We start from the raw sequence: 16,844 nt of genomic DNA, 5'->3' as shown, positions 1-16,844 counted from the left end.
TCCAGACGCCGGGTGAGGCCACTGTTGCAGCCGCGTGTGCCGAGCCTCGGCCAGAGCGCGGGGACAAGCGCTGCACCATTGGGCCGAGGTGCCAGGAGGGTTAATGGAGACACGTGAGTGAAGTCCCGGCGCGCCCACCAGCTGGTCTGGTCTCCCCCAGGGCAGCTCCGGCACTCCCAGCGGGACCCTCACGCAAGGCCCCCACCACGCGCCAGCAGCTTCCCGGGCGCCACAGAACGCTCGGCGCTCGGGCGGTCTCCAAGTCGCAGAGCTTCCCGGCGTAGGCGTGAACATCCGGGTCATAGATTCTTAAGGACCAATGAGCGGAGGAACCGTGAGCCAGGAGGCGGGGCGAAGGCGGGACATGATGGCCGCCCCCAGTCAGCCGCGTCCGGGGGCTTGTGGGTGTTGCACCAACCGGTAGCTCCGCCACTGGGGACTCGCTCTCTGCCTCACCCGCCGAGCCTTCGTCGGGTCAGGGCAGCTCTGGGAGGCGGCGGCCAGAAGGGGAGCCATGGGGACAGTGCACGCCAGGGTAAGAGGCCCAGCGACCCGCGGGCTGCGTGACCTCTGGGTGGGCGCCGCGGGGGACGCCGTCGCGGCTGCGGCCAGGGTTGCCCTGGTGAGGGGACTGCAGGGCTCCGAGGCCGGTGCGGAACGGGGCCGGGGATCTCCGCCTGTAGCGCCCCAGCGCTGGGCCGCCGCGGGCCGGGTGGAGGAGGCCGCAGAGATGCCGCCAGCAGGTACCGCAGGCTTTCGAGCAGAAAACGGATACTCAGAGGAGGGGCGTGACTTGCCCAAGGTCACTTAGCGAGGCAGTGGCCCGGAAAGAACTCTCGGGCTTTGCGTGATGTCCTACAGCGGAGGAATAAGTTCTTTCTGTCCTTAGCGGTTTCGGGCGTCTTAGTTCCTTACCCGTCACCTTTTCCGAACTCTCCCGCCTAGCCGCTCCTGGGGTCTTGCTAGACTCTTAGAGCACGAAGTAGTGTCTTCCAACCCAGACCCAGCTAGGAGTCCTCGTGTCTCTTGGTTACCGTGCAAAGACGGAACCTCGCTGAGCTTTCGTACCTCCTTTTAAAGCGGAGGCAGTGATAGTACTCACCGGGCTGTTAGGAGAATTGAAAGACAATACACGTAAAGCACTTGCTCGGGTGCTTAGCGCGGCCCCCAAGCTGCCCAACTGCTCTTTATCGTAATCTTAACTGAGACCCACAGAGTGACTCTTTGTCCAAGGTCACACCGTTAGAGCCTCAGAATGTGCTAAAACTCAGACCTCCTGAGTCCCAGCCCTCAACACAACGTCTCTTCTACGACGTTGATTGTTTGAGTTGCCCTGCTGAGAAGTTGTCAGGAGTTTCCCAAAAGAGTTTAGCACAGACTTCTCAGCCTGGTGTGCGGGAATGGACTTAACTTCCATTTCCGGATACTTCCTGCAAATGAAACACCGTTTCTCTTTCGACACACTCTTTGGACCGTGCTGTTGGGCGGAGCTTCCTCTCTCATCACTCACCCCCACTCCCATCTTCAGCTGGCAAAATAGTCCCATCTTTTAGAACTCAGTTCAAGTCACTTCCTATATGAACCTCCTTATCTCTCCTCATTTGGGATGTGTTGCCAACCTCCTTGACATTTCTGCTCTGGCGCCCTGTCTTAGCTCTGCATTTTTGACTTATCCTTTTAAAGTCTAAGTTTCTAGATGACGGTAGGAGCTGCATTTTACTTGCCTTGCATCCCTTGTAGCATCTTCGCAGAGTAAGCATTCATTCGTTTATTCAGCTAATATCTACCGATGGTCAACTCTGTGCCTGGCACTGTTGTAGGTGCTAGGAGTACAGGAAAAAAAAGTCTCTGCTTTTATTAAGCTCCTTTGACACTAAAACTGCTGCTCCTTTGATGAATGTATTGACAAGAAATAATTTCAGTTCTTTAATTTGGCCTTTACATTTCACTAGCCAGCGTTGTTTGAATTTTGCTCAGGACTCACAGTAAGAAAACATCCCATATTTGCTATCTGGTACCTTCATGCATATGTGAAACAAAAGTTTTCTGAAACAGTATTTACGCTTGATACCTATTATTTTTTCTTGTATTTTCTATCTGACTCTAGTCTATATCACTCTAAGGATGCTGCTCATAACTCATTAGATTTATTTCGTGTCCTATTTCTCCAGCTACCACTGCCTTGCCTAGTGCCTGGCACGTGGCGTTCGATAAAATTTGTCGACTCACTAGTAGATTGATCTGCTTAAAGGTTAGAGGCTAGATCCAAATATTTACTTTAATTCATTTCACTAAATGCGTACCCGGACACTGGAATGTAAATTCTGTGAGCGTGAGGACCTTGTAAGCGCTTGTGACATAGTGGGTGGGTATTTGGAGAATGAATGAATCTCTAGTAGTGAAACAGTTCATTTAGGACATCAGGCTTTGGTGCAGTGGTGAAACTGTAAAGACATCACCTTTTGAATTAAAGGCTAAATTTCAGATTTAAGAATACAGATGGGTCTAGCATGTCTTTGGTGAGGTGTGTTTCATGCTTTTGAGGTTTTAGGAACCGTAATGGAAATTTTTTAGCATAGACTTTATGCCCAAAGTCTTTTTGTCAAGCATTCAGATTCAGAAGAATGAATACGTGCGTATATTCCTAACCATAGTATATGCTCTGCATAGACAATCTGCGCATCTATAATATACTTTTTTGCACTACATAAAATTAAATACAGAAAGCACATTCATGAAATGTTGCATTAAAAAGTTACTATCGGGCTCCCCTGGTGGCGCAGTGGTTGAGAGTCCGCCTGCCGATGCAGGGGACACGGGTTCGTGCCCCGGTCCGGGAAGATCCCACATGCCGTGGAGCGGCTGGGCCTGTGAGCCATGGCCACTGAGCCTGTGCGTCTGGAGCCTGTGCTCTGCAACGGGAGAGGCCACGACAGTGAGAGGCCTGCGTACTGCAAAAAAAAAAAAAAAAAGTTACTGTTTTAATTTGTTCATATTTTTGAGAAATATAGTAATGATCTCGTTTTAAAAATATTTACACACTGGACTTCCCTGGTGGCGCAGTGGTTGAGGGTCCGCCTGCCGATGCAGGGGACGCGGGATCGTGCCCCGGTCCGGGAAGATCCCACATGCCGCGGAGCGGCTGGGCCCGTGAGCCATGGCTGCTGAGCCTGCGCGTCCGGAGCCTGTGCTCCGCAACGGGAGAGGCCACAGCAGTGAGAGGTCCACGTACCACAAAAAAAAAAAAAAAAAATTTACACAACAAAAATGAAAGGATAATTATGTGCAATAAATTCTGTTTCTTTGCCCAGCATTATCTTCCCTTTTTACTTCTGTAAATAATCCACTTCTGCCACCGAGGGAAGGACTGGTTCTGTCTTATGCACGGCTGCATTCCCTGCTCTTTAGGGGACAGTAGGCACTCAGATGTTTATGAAATGTGAGAACAAAAGAAAAAATCATTCACTCACCCATTCCATAAATATTTGATTATTTCTGATATAGCAGGGCAGATAAAAATAAGAAAAAGCAGTACCTGTAAGGGTCATAAATTTCCTCCAAGAGGTGTCTTGTGAAGGAGGGACTGATTCTCCCTGAAGAAGCCAGGGATGGCTCACAGAGGAGATGGCACTGCAGGTGGTTCTTTCAGCTCTTTCGGGGGAGGCAGGTAGTTAACCTGGGCGGAGAGAACCAGGTGTGCACAGACACAAAGGTAAGGGTCGGGAGTGGTGGGGATTGAATCTGGAGTAGCAGGTGGGGGCCGCATGGTGGAGGTCCTCACGTGCCCTGCTAAGGAATCTAGTTGCATGTGCCCCTGAGGGCACCTTTGAGGACTCTCGGAGTCTTTTAGGGCAAGGATGGGAGAGAGGACATGGCGCTGTCAGGCCATTACCTTTCCGGAGGACCAGTGGCATGATGGAGGATGTGCTGACAAGAGGCCGTGAACATTCCAGGGAGAAGGTGAGAGGGGCCCGAGTCCCCACTGCTCCTCATTCTGCAGATGTCAGATGCTCCTGTGCGCTTCAGAAGTGCTTATCTGTAGAGAACTGGTGGAGTGAGGAAGTAGCCGGATACTAGTTCCCATAGTTTTCCCCAGAGTTGCCTGTTTCTCCCATCACCTGGTGCCACACTAGACCTTCTGAATCCATTTCCACGAGTGTCTGGCAATCCCCATATATATGTAATAAATACACACTGTTATGTGTTCATTATTATACGAACTATTATATTATCATGTCTCCATAATTATTATTATAGAATCCTTATTCAGAAGATGCTAGAATGCTTTTGAGACAATGTCAGTTCAGACTGAAGGAAGGGACTGCTTTCTGGCTGGCCCGTTTTATGAGCATATGCAGTTCCCCTTAGTTTGTGAGACTTTCTGAACCAAAATGAATTATGAGTCCAGAAACATATTTTTTACTAATTTGGCTGGTTAATATAATTATCCTAGAACGTATCCAGTTTTGATTTTAAAAATTAGGATACTTTCTATGACGGGAAAGCAAAAAAAAAATTTTTTTTTTTTTGGTCTTCAGATGGGCCTCAAGTGTACAGAACTAGGTGCGGTATAGTCCTCGGCTCATGGCACAGCCATCGTGGGTTTGTGCCTGACCCTTTCGCTGATGAATTTTCGTCTTTGCTTTATGAATTAGCAATACTCTGGACAGCGAGGGGTCAGCGCCAGCCTAACACCTGTGTGTCGACAGCCACTTATGCTGCCCGTGTGCCCCCCACCCTGCTGCCTTCAGCCCCAGAGGGCACCACGGTCCTGAGTTTTCTGGGGCACCGTCTAAAGACAAAACTAAAAGCTTTTTTTTTTTTTGGCTGTGTTGGGTCTGCATTGCTGCGCGCGGGCTTTCTCTAGTTGAGGCGAGCGGGAGCTACTCTTTGTTGCGACGTGCGGGCTTCTCATTGCGGTGGCTTCTCTTGTTGCGGAGCATGGGCTCTAGAGCGCAGGCTTCAGTAGTTGTGGCACGCGGGCTTCAGTAGTTGTGGCATGTGGGCTCTAGAGCGCAGGCTCAGTAGTTGTGGTGCACGGGCTTAGTTGCTCCGCGGCATATGGGATCTTCCCGGACCAGGGCTCAAACTCGTGTCCCCTGCATTGGCAGGGAGATTCTTAACCACTGTGCCACCAGGGAAGTCCCAAGCTTTTTTTTTTTTTTTTTTTTTTTTTGCGGTAAGCGGGCCTCTCACTGCTGCGGCCCCTCCCGCTGCAGAGCACAGGCTCCGGACACACAGGCCCAGCGGCCATGGCTCACGGGCCCAGCCACTCCGCGACATGTGGGATCCTCCCGGACCGGGGCACGAACCTGCGTCCCCTGCATCGGCAGGCAGACTCTCAACCACTGCGCCACCAGGGAGGCCCTCAAGCTTTTGTTTTTTAATATAAGTTCATTTATCTGTGGTTCTTCCCTCCCTTTCAGAGTTTGGAGCCTCTTCCAGCCAGTGGACCTGATTTTGGAGCATTAGGAGAAGAAGCTGAATTTGTTGAAGTTGAACCTGAAGCTAAACAGGAGATTCTTGAGAACAAGGATGTGAGTATCCTGTTGAGGGCTGGATAGAGTTGTTACTAGAAACACTGGCTTCCACAAGCCGCTGGGGAAACATAAAGGGATTAACCTGAGTCAACACCTTTATCAAAGGAGAGTTTGCAGCCAACTACATTTCAGAAAGACTGGACACTTGGAGAAATAGTTTCTGGTTTTAAAGGAATCGTTTTTCCTTGGTGATTATTTACGTGGCAAGTGTAAACAAACACATTTTTGAATTTATGTTACAAAAAAAAAACCCAAAAGTATTTCAAAGAGAAACTCAAATTATGCTTAAGTTTATTCTTTGTTCCCTGCTCCCAGAAAACAGACCTTGGGTCTTGAATAAAAGTTTTTCTAAACTTGGTTGCCTTTGAAATTAAATACAGTGGGAGAAATGTAAGCACATTTTTCATTAATTCTTTTTTTTTAGATGTTGGGGGTAGGAGTTTATTAATTAATTAATTTATTTTTGCTGTGTTGGGTTTTCGTTTCTGTGCGAGGGCTTTCTCTAGTTGTGGCAAGCGGGGGCTAACTCTTCATCGTGGTGCGCGGGCCTCTCACTATCGCGGCCTCTCTTGTTGCGGAGCACAGGCTCCAGACGTGCAGGCTCAGTAGTTGTGGCTCACAGGCCTAGTTGCTCCGCGGCACATGGGATCCTCCCAGACCAGGGCTCGAACCCACGTCCCCTGCATTAGCAGGCAGATTCTCAAGCACTGCGCCACTCGGGAAGCCCCCATTAATTCTTTGCTTAAGATCTTAGTATAGTATTCTGATCACCTGTAAGTCATACATTTCCCTACCACTGCCCATTATCCCTTCTTGATTTGTCTCTGTTGCTCACTACCATCTACTGTACTGTGTATGTTGCCTATTTCTCTCCCCTTTAGAATATAACCTCCATAGAGGCAGGAATTTTTATGTTTTGCTCACTGCTATATTCTCAGTGTTCAGAATGATACTTGGTTCATAGGTAATCAGTGCATTTTTATTCAATGAAGTGAGCATTTATAGACAGGTGAGAGGCTCTGAGCCAGCATTTATCAGGCTATATTGAAATCCACACAAGATCTCTGGTAAAATACATGCCGTTACTACACCAGGTCACGGTCAGCGTCATCCAGAGGCCAGTGCTCGGGGAACATTTGGGGAAGGATGTGTAGGGGACCTCTGCACCCTGCCTGGGTTTAAGACTGACCTGGACCTTGGTCACCTGGCTGCAGAGACCTTGTTGATCTCATTCACAGGAAGTAAAGACCTAGTCAGTTCAAGTGACCAGTTTTTTGAAAAGGTGAGGAATTACGAAGCGTGGATCATTAAATTAAAAAAAAAAAAGTCTTTGAAACTAATTTCAGACATTTGTCTTTAGCCTCGATGCCTGACCTCTTGCCCTGTCTGGTACTCAGTAATCTGCGTCCCCTTGTCACGTCTAGGTGGTCGTCCAGCACGTTCATTTTGATGGGCTTGGAAGGACTAAAGATGACATCATCATGTGTGAAATTGGAGATGTTTTTAAGGCTAAAAACCTTATCGAGGCAAGTATTCCCTCTGCTTGGTCTTCTTGTCCATTCCCTTCTGAAGATCCCATGAAGCTCTGTGCGCTCACACACTGAGTACCCCGCCCCAGCCTCCACGGATGACCTTGTCGCCTACGCTGAAGGGGGCTGAGCCCCCTCAGTTCCCAGAAGCCTCCCACATACTGACGTGCGTTTGCCTTCACCCTTATCCCGGAGAAGAGGTGTCTGTCCTCCCGTCCACGACTGGCCCCTCTCTGTGTTCCTCACAGCCGTCCCAGCGCTGCCGTAGAGCTGGTGGCAGTAGGTGTTGACCCTTCCCGCACCCCGTTAGCACTCAGTGTGCTTCCCCTTGAGGGCCCTCAGCGACCGGGGGCGTGGGCTCTTGGTAGTTACCCACCCTCGCCGTCTCCTCGGGCCTTTACTCTGTTTATCCATTGGGGTCTTTCCTGGGTTGCACTGTCGTCTTCTCCTCCATGGCTTCCTTCTGTCCTTCTGCCCTCGGCACCACATCTCCCAGCCTGGGCAGAGTCACCAGCAGCCTCCTGAGGCCACGCCCAGCTGCCTTCTCCCAGTCCCCGTTTCACTTGACCTTTCAGCAGTGTTCGGCCATTCCCACTTTAAAAAACTGTATTTTTTTTTTTAAGCTTAAAGTAACTTTTTACTAAGTAATCTTTTTACTCAAGTAACGGCTCACTTGTCTGGTCTTAGTGGGGCGCTCTTCTCAGGGATCAGTACTTCACACCACATGCTAAGCCGCCGGCCTAAATGCTACAGCCACCATTTACATTCCCGGATCTTAGAGGAATACAGTCTCTATTTTTATCATTATTATTTTTTCTCTTACAGGTAATGAGGAAATCTCACGAAGCCCGTGAGAAATTGCTTCGTCTGGGAATATTTAGACAGGTGGATGTCTTGATCGATACATGTCAAGGTGCATATTATGGTGCGGTTTCTGTTTGATTCCCTCCGTCCTCCAGGATCACAGACACCTCGTGTCCAGGCAGAGAGCGCCTGTGGCCTCAAGGGAGTAACTGGATCTTTACGTCAGGCCGAGGGAGGATGGGTGACTTTGAAGATGCTGTTGTCTGAGCCCCTGGATGGTACCAGGACTCCGAGAAGGATCTCCTTCCGAGAAGGAGAGAGCCAGGCTTTTCTGAATAGCCCACCCCAGCAGGTGTCCGGATGGGCTCTTAGCAGACTCCACCTAAATGTGTGTTAAAGAGGAGGGCAGTAGGAATCAGATTTCACTTTTGGTTTTTGTTCATTTGCTCGTTTGTTGTGTGATATTGGGCAATTCTGTCCACTTGGTCAGTGTTTATTCTTTCGTTAATGAGTCCCTGCCATGGGGGGGGACAGTAGCAGACAAGGCATAGTCTCCTTCTGAAGGAGCTTCTGGTCAAGTGGGAGAGCGTCGGGGACAGACAGAGAAGTGAGGACAGTTCAGCTGATAAGTCGTGCTGTAAGCAGGGGATGCTGGAGGAGGAAACTTTGCCTCTCCTGGTGGGGCGGAGGGAAAGACGGATCAGAGATTTCCCGGAAGGGGTGATACATGAGCTCAGACCTAAAAGATGTGTGTGAGTTCGTTTGGGGAGCAGGGCTGATGAGGAGTGTTCCAGGGAGAGAGAGAGTGTTTAATAGGCCCAGTGGCCAGAGAGAGAAAGGGTCATTGGGTGGACCACAGGGCTCCGTAGAGCCAGAGTGCAGATGTGGGGAAGGAGAGTGATGAAAGATAAGGCAGGAAAGTGATCAGGAGACTGCATCATGAAGGACTTACTATGTGGCTGCAGACTTCATTCTGAGTTGAGTAGACATCTGCTGAAAAATACATATGTGGAATGAATCAAGGAACAAGTGAACTCTTCAGGATTGAGTGGAAGATAGTTTTGAGAAGATAAAAATGAAACAGTAGGGCTTCCCTGGTAGCGCAGTGGCTGAGAGTCCGCCTGCCGAAGCAGGGTACGCGGGTTCGTGCCCCGGTCCGGGAAGACCCCACATGCCGCGGAGCAGCTGGGCCCGTGAGCCATGGCCGCTGAGCCTGCGCGTCTGGAGCCTGTGCTCTGCAATGGGAGAGGCCACCACGGTGAGAGGCCCGCGTACCGCAAAAAGAAAAAAAAAAAAAGGAAACAGTATATGAAAGTGCTTGCAAAAATGTAAAATACTATATGAATGAAAGGGATTTCCATTATCTGGAATATGGATTCATCTGTGACTAACAGAGACACCAAATACCAGTGGCTTAGGCAAAAGAGATCTCTTTCCATGACAGGTGGGAGACCACCATCTGGGGCTGGTGTCGTCATAGCTCTGCTCCCTGAGGTCACGACCTGGGGCTGGTGTCGTCATAGCTCTGCTCCCTGAGGTCACGACCTGGGGCTGGTGTCGTCATAGCTCTGCTCCCTGAGGTCACGACCTGGGGCTGGTGTGGTTTTCTCCTGGTGCTCGTCACTGCACCGTCTCTAGGGTCCCCTGGTCCCTGCGATGGCTGAGCACCGTTCCAGCCTCAGGAAGGAGGAAGGAGGGGTGAAAGGGCACACCACCCTCCATGAGCGCCTGTCCCACGTGTTGTACACGGTTCTCCCCTCTCATCCCATGGCCACATGGAGCTATAGGGCAGGCTGAGAAGTCAAGCCTATGTGGCCACAGACCCAGCCAAGACGTGAGGATTCAATTACGATGAGAACCGTGGTTCTCAAAGCGCACCCCCAACCAGCAGCTCTGCTCTCCTGGGGACCTGGCAGAAAGGCACATCCCACTGAAGCCGTCCGGCACGGCGGGCCCTGCAGGTGACTGATGCGTGCTGAAGCATGAGACCCGCTGGACTGGTACGCAGCGAGAAGGGGTGCTGGGACACCACCGGCTGTCTCTGCCCCTTGGAGTCGCGGTAGTAATAACAGAAGTGTCTGTGCTGGGCTCCGTGGGGAGGGTTTCTGTACACGACCCAGTTGGGGCCTTACAAAAACCTGGTGGAGTGTCATGGTTATTCTTCTAGAAAAAAACATTTTTCAGCTAAGGAAACAGGCTCAGAGAGGTTTAAGCGACTTGCCCCGGTCGAACAAATGTGTGACCGAGTGGCCCTTGCCGCTGCTCCGGAGGGCTTGCTTCATGGCAAGCCTTGTGGGTGGCATTTAGTTTCAGCGCTCTCCTGTCTGTCGTAAATGTGACGTGTATGTGGTCAGCTGGTCCACTTCTGTCAGTGGTTCTCCGCCCTGGCTGCCTTTAGAATTACCCGGGAGCTTTTAAAAAAGAATGGACGCCATCCATTTGTCGAACACCTAGAATGTACAACGCCGAGAATGAAGCTTAGTGCAAGTCACACTTTAGTTCATAGTAACATCTCACTGTTAGTTCGTCAGTTGTAACAGACGCACCACACTAGTGCAGACTGAATGAGGGGGAAATGTGTGTGAGGGGGTGAGAACTTTATACTCAGTTTCTCTATAAACCCAAACCCGCTCTGAACAGTAAAGTCTGCTAATCAAAAAGAAGAGTGGTGTCAGGGCCCCGCCCTAGACCAGCTGAATCTGAGTGTTTGCAAGCCAGTGCCTGGGTGTCTGTGAGTCTGACAGCTCCCAGATGCGGCTGGTGTCCAGCCAGGGCCGCAGGGTCAGCCCCGACCTTTCTGAGGGGCGCCCAGGCTCCTGCGGCGCTCAGCCCTGCTCCCCTGCCCCCGGGGCCCACAGTGGCTAAGGGGTAGCTGCACTGAGCTCAGGCACCACGCGCCCCGCTTGAGGAAGGACAGGAAGATCCACCTCCTCCATCTGTGTCGACGTGTTGCTTCTCCGCCAGGGTTCCTAGGGCCCCTCTTGTCACAAGAATTCCACGTTGTAATGTCAGCTGAATTGAGGCCCCAGGTATTCTCAAGGGCCTCACTAGTAGGGGGACAAGTACGTTTGGCAAATAATGTAAATAACGTGTGTTGAAGTAATGCTGCTGCTGCTGATTCCTTGCAGCAAAGTCCGTTTTTGATATCTTCCGTTTGGCGTCGAGGTGTAATGGGATTCTGTGTGTGCATGTTCTTGGGCTTTAAACCCAAGCGTTTTGTCATTTGCAGCAGTGGGACCAGACATAAAACTGCATGCTGGAGCTGTCTGAATTGTTTCATCTTTTTCACTTATTAGGTGACAATGCTCTTCCCAACGGGTTAGACGTTACCTTTGAAGTAACTGAATTAAGGAGATTAACGGGCAGTTATAACACCATGGTTGGGAACAACGAAGGCAGCATGGTGAGATACAGGTCTTTCCCTTCCTAACAGTGGAACTTTCAATCGTGAGCTTTGAAAACACGACTGATGGTAGTTTGGGAACTTTTTCACGCCCCTCAACCTTTATTTGTAAACTATCCCGTGGTCCTCATTCATCTTAGAGTTGATTATAACATGCTTTGTTATACGTGTGGATTGTTTGGGAGTGATGTGGGCATATCACATGTTCATATTACTAGTTTCCTGTTGAAATTCCCCTAAACTCCAAACCCGTGGAGTTGACTTCTCTGAGCTTCAGTCAGAAGGTTTAGCCTTCTTGAATTCACCAGGTGTGTGCGCTCAGCGGAGGCACGCTTGAAGGATGAGGAGCGATCACAAATGAAAGGCAGACCCGCATCTACAGTTCTGTTCTGTTTGAGTGAGTCCCTTAGCTCACGCAGTCTTTCTAAACAGTTATCATTCCTTCCATTTAAACCCCTGCTATTTTTTTTTCCTCCTAGGTACTTGGCCTCAAACTCCCTAATCTTCTAGGCCGTGCAGAAAAGGTGACTTTTCAGTTTTCCTATGGAACAAAAGAAACTTCGTATGGCCTGTCCTTCTTCAAACCACAGCCTGGACACTTCGAAAGAAAGTAGGAAGCCAAACAGATCATTGAGTTCAGTGGCCTGGTTTAAAAGTTGAAATAGGTGGCTTGTTTGTGAAAAGAAACCCTGCAGAATCAGCTGAGCCTTCTGCAGTGTTACAACAAGCCCGTAGATTTCCCCATGAAGATGAACCCCTGAAGTATATTTTTAAATCTGTTGATTTAAATGTGTACAAGTTACAATCACTGTTTCAGCTTTTAAAGCTCTGTCCCATTGTCTCCTAGTTTCTCTGTAAACGTATATAAAGTTACGGGACAGTTCCCTTGGAGCTCACTGCGCGAGACAGACAGAGGAGTGTCAGCCGAGTACAGTGTAAGTAGCTTTTCAGTCCTTCCCTTCGGACACTGGGACCAAAGAGTCTGTTGATTGATTGATTCCCAAAGACAGCAAGTGGGGGCAGGGCGGGGCGCGCACAGCCACTGTGTGGTCTGATGCTCGGAGCCTCAGGCACTGCTGCTGGGGTCGCCCTCTGTTCTCTGCCCTGCCGGCAGGGCACCTCTTCACTAGCCAAGTGCACGTGCCGGGGCCAGAGAGTGGCTAATCTCCATGGTGGCAGCTCCTTTGACCTGGTCACATTTCTTCCCTGCTCCTGACTTCCTGGGACACCATCTGTTTGTCCTTCCTGTACCTGCTAAGATCGAAACCTGACAGCCAGTGAAAGTTACTTCAGGTTTCTGGAAGCTTTCATCATTGGTTTACAGTTAGTTGACGTCTAGCAGGATGCAGCGCATGGAGTTACTATCGTTTGACCATTTTTTGGCTTTACAATGAACGCTGCTCTTTCTTTCCTTCCTTTCTAGCTCATCCTTATTCCTCCCGTCCTGTTCTAGGCTTTAGTTAACGAGGAAAGACCTTGAGACACAATCCCGTATAAAAATAGTTCCCCAAGTCTTCAGACCAGCAGCCTCGGGCTTACCTGCAAATTCATGGTCCCGAGGGACCTGCTGAGTGAGCATCACCAGGAATGGGGCCCAGGAAACTGTCTCAGCACGCCCCTCGTCACCCCTGCCCCGTGACTGTGGTCTGACAGTCCCCAGTCCCTGCCCAGGCTTGCCTCCTGCTGTGCGCTCAGCCCCCTGTGGGCACTCGAGACGCATCAGCCACTCATGCTTCTTACCCTTGCAGCCCAAAGTCATGAAAACTGAGTGCTCCGAGGTAGCCAGGAGGGCGCAGCTCAGGATGGAGACGCATGTCCATTCTCACCTCGGTGTGGCCGCCCTACTCCATGTGCAGGGGGTTGCCCTCAGACCCTCCTGCCCAGTGCTGGGGACGCGGCAGCCGACACCCTGGCAGACACTCTTCTCTCCAGCCCTGCCCTCCCGCAGGACGCGGAGGCTACTGACAGGGTGGGAGGTTTCTCCCCACCTTTCTCTCCCGAGTCCCCTTTTATCTCTTTCTTTTAAGCCTTTTTGAAAGAGCAGATCCTCAGGAGAGTAGAAGCACCTTGTTTGTCCACATGGGATAGAGATGCAGGACGTCAGAGTGTTGGAATAGGCCGCGAGGGAGGGCAGGCAAAGGGACGCAAGGGCTGGAGCTCCTGCAGCTGCAGCCCTGCCGTTGAGAGCAGAGGCTGCGGAGGAGAAAACCGCGTCCTCCTCACGTGTGTCCTCGGGGTCTGCACCAAGTAGGTGCTTGCTACGCAAGCCCAGGGGCATCATCTGGGCCCTGCCTCGTCCTCCTGCTGGGAATCCAGAGACACAGATGTGTCTCCTCTGAGCAGTAGTGTTTCTCCCGTTAAGAGCCGCCTTATAAGGCAGGGAGGAAGGCTTTACGTCAGCTCTCCCCCTCCCACAGGCATTGGGAAAGTAGCTGCATCTTGGGACCCTCATTGCAGAAAAGGCGGCTGGGCAGGCCTGCCCTCCCACCGTCTGCCTCCCCAGGGCCTGGCCCGGTGCCTCGTGGCGGCTTCACGAGGAATCGTGCTGAGGTAGTGGCCCCACGTTGTCACCCTGGAAGCCACGTGGGCTCTCTGGGCCTGAGTGCCACGAGAATGCCCAGCGTGGGACTCCCTCTGGGGACTGACGTGGCCTGGCTCCCTTGTAAGGGTTGCATCACTGGTGTCCTTCCCAAGGCCACCAAGCTACGTCATTCGCTGTTCACAACCAACCTGCACATTTCTCTAAGACGGAAGTCTAAGACAGGCTGGCTTGGCTTCGAGGGAAGAGGGTCAGGCCAAGAGGCGGGTCCCACTTGCCTGGACCCCAGCCTTCACTTGGCTCAGGCCTCTCTGGCCGCAGGGAGGAAGCTCTTCACTCATGTGTAACTTGTCTCCTGGCTCTTCTCCAGGGGCTGATGTGGGTCATCTGGGTCACCTCTCCTGGCTGCAGACAGCCGGCGGGGTGTGTGTCCGATGGTCTCAGACTGGAAAAGGAAGCAGTCAGTTACAAAGCTGTATGCAGCTTTCAGACGAGCCACCCCGTCTCCGCACCCAAAGCGCAGCCCTGCCCCTCGTGCAGTTTTTCCCTTTGATCGCGGCCATGGCTTTCTCCCCTCCTCCCTCCTGCCTGCCTGCTCTGTTCCCTCCTTCCCCAGCTTCCCTTCGTCTCTTCCTGTCTCCCATCCATCATTAAAAACATTGTGTCTTAGCTTTTAGTCCGTCCATTTAGTGCCGCCTCATCCCAGGACCTGACTTGGGGCGGCCCCCTGTCCGCGCAGCACGGAAGGCTGACGGTTTCCCGTGTTTGCCTGCAGTTTCCCATTTGGAAGACCAGCCACACTGTGAAGTGGGAGGGCGTGTGGCGAGAGCTGGGCTGCCTTGCCAGGACAGTGTCTTTTGCCGTCCGAAAAGAGAGCGGGCACTCGCTGAAGTCATCTCTCTCGGTAAGGGCAGATGTGTAGATACTTTGACGCAGCCGTGCCTTAAGTTGGGAGAATCGCCTTCGCCTGCATCGGGAGGGATTGAGAAGCGTCACAGTTTGGGAGGCTAAAATGGTGCCTTCTGGTCACTTGAATTTCTGGACACAACCGCATGTCATTTTTTCTAAGTAACATCAGAGGTAACGGGCAGTGGCGTGCGTAAGAGCTGACTGTGGCATCTTAGTCGGGAGCTGGCTGAGTTGACTGGTCAGGGTGTCGAGCTCCCTGAGAGAACAGAGCCGGCGATGGGGTCGGAATGGCCCACCCAGTGGATGTGCCTTGTTTCCCCGACTCTCCCAGGTCCCTCACATGTAACATGGGGTTTCCGTAAAGATTAAGTGTCAGAAGAGTTATGGAATGCTTAGCACAGTGCCTGGCATACAATTAGTGCCCAGTGAGTGTGTGGTGTCGTGTCAGAGGCCTGTTTGAAGTGCAGACGCCCCCGATCCGCATTTCTTTCAGCACGCGATGGTCATCGACTCTCGGAACCCTTCCATCTTACCGAGAAGAGGTGCTTTGCTGAAGGTTAACCAGGTAGTATTCCTTCCCCCGTGACTTCTGCAGTCTCCGTGACCCTGGAGGGATAGGGCATCATGCAAGGGTAGTCACGTTTTTAATACATTTTCCTCTCATTGTGAAAGTCCTTCTAGAATGGCTTGCAAGGGTGTCTGTCCCCGTCGGGGTTCCTAGCCCTGGATTTGCTCCCTGTAGCTCAGGCTTTGCCTTCACAGAGCACAGAGTCAGGATAAGGTTCCAGTCTCTTTGGTGGTGTCACTTACTAGGCCAGGAGGAAAGTTGTGATTTGATGGGAGTGACTTCCCTGGTGACCCTTGAAGAACACCCAAGGCAGGGGTTGTAACTCACATGCCGGGAGGGCCTGACAGGTGACCTCGGGGAGAAGCGGGACTCCGACGCTCTGTTTGCCTGATCTCAGTGTCAGAGGAGCAGCTAGAAATCAGATTTTCATAGGAAATGTGCCAAATTGTAAAAGGTAGGCTGATTTTTTTTCCCCCGCAAACACTGATTAGGCCAAACAAGCCGTATCGTCCTTAGCAAGCTCTGTAATGAAGTGTTGATGTCGCCAGTGTTCTGCTCTCACACGTAAGGAATGCCGTTCTCTGCGGTTACTCAGTGTGTTTAGTGATTGTGTACCTCTGTCAGGCCCCTGGTACCGTCCAGAACAACTAGGACGTAGCTTCTAGGAGACAGAAGTGGCGTGTTGCCTTTCTAAGCATACAGAACAGCAGACTTAACCGCAGTGACGCTGTTTAGAACCCTCTGTAACAGGTCTGTTGGCTCCCTTTGACCTGAGGACCCTCGCCCACAGGAGCTGGCAGGCTACACCGGAGGGGATGTGAGCTTCATAAAAGAAGATTTTGAGCTTCAGTTGAATAAGCAACTCATACTTGATTCAGTGAGTATCTCGTCAGAACATTGTCACCTGTGTTTTTATCTCTTGTTTTTGGAATCTTATTAGAAGATCTCAGTTCCCAAATATCTAAAACAGTAAAGAGGTCAGAACACTGATGCTTGAAAGTCAAGCGCTTAATCTTTTCAGTTTAGCCAGACTTGAAGCTACCTTGGGGAGAAGCGATGAGCAGTCCCTTTAAAACTCATCTGTCAGTCATTGTACGTAAAAGAGCCCCTTCCCCACTTATCCGCTCAGGGCTGTCAAGCACGTGTGTCTGGAGGACAGGGCTGCCGCTTTCTTCGTCTCCTGCTGTTACTTCCAGAGAAATTCTGTGTCTTCACCTTGTTTTGCTAGGTTGTCAGGGCTCTGGGTGCCTCCAGGAGTTTCTGTGTTAGCCAGTTTGGTTTAGTTCCTCCTGATTCCCTCAGGACCTTAGGAGTAAGTGACTGGATTCAGACCGAGGCAGTGGAGCCCCAGGCTGGGAGACACCATGCTTATTCTCCAGTCTTCCCAGCGCCCGGGCGACTGAGGGACGGCTCTCCACACCCCCACCGCCTCCTTAGACCCTGGGGACCAGGAGTGAGTTTTAATGAAGTGGGACATGCTTTTGTTTTAGAATCATTTATCACTGCTGCCGGTCAGTCCTGGACTCAGTGCACTTCAGATTTGGTTCCTGCC

The 16,844-nt window shown here is 51.2% G+C and overlaps 1 protein-coding gene across 1 annotated transcript in view; it reads left to right on the top strand.

Moving 5' to 3' along the window:
- The first annotated feature begins 370 nt into the window (after nt 1-370).
- SAMM50 (SAMM50 sorting and assembly machinery component) overlaps nt 371-16,844 on the top strand; it is a 33,229-nt gene continuing 16,755 nt past the window's right edge. The window contains exons 1-10 of the mRNA XM_079936266.1: nt 371-535; nt 5,427-5,537; nt 6,965-7,066; nt 7,895-7,982; nt 11,170-11,276; nt 11,756-11,886; nt 12,124-12,211; nt 14,591-14,719; nt 15,218-15,289; nt 16,083-16,169. Coding sequence (XP_079792392.1) covers nt 515-535; nt 5,427-5,537; nt 6,965-7,066; nt 7,895-7,982; nt 11,170-11,276; nt 11,756-11,886; nt 12,124-12,211; nt 14,591-14,719; nt 15,218-15,289; nt 16,083-16,169 — 936 coding nt within the window. The 5' untranslated portion in view covers nt 371-514. The remainder of the gene's footprint in view (nt 536-5,426; nt 5,538-6,964; nt 7,067-7,894; nt 7,983-11,169; nt 11,277-11,755; nt 11,887-12,123; nt 12,212-14,590; nt 14,720-15,217; nt 15,290-16,082; nt 16,170-16,844) is intronic.

This window comes from Stenella coeruleoalba (assembly GCF_951394435.1).
Source record: "Stenella coeruleoalba genome assembly, chromosome: 11".
In the NCBI taxonomy this organism is placed as follows: domain Eukaryota; kingdom Metazoa; phylum Chordata; class Mammalia; order Artiodactyla; family Delphinidae; genus Stenella; species Stenella coeruleoalba.
Note: the sequence above shows the minus strand (reverse complement) of the source record. Positions and strands in the feature narration are given on the sequence as shown.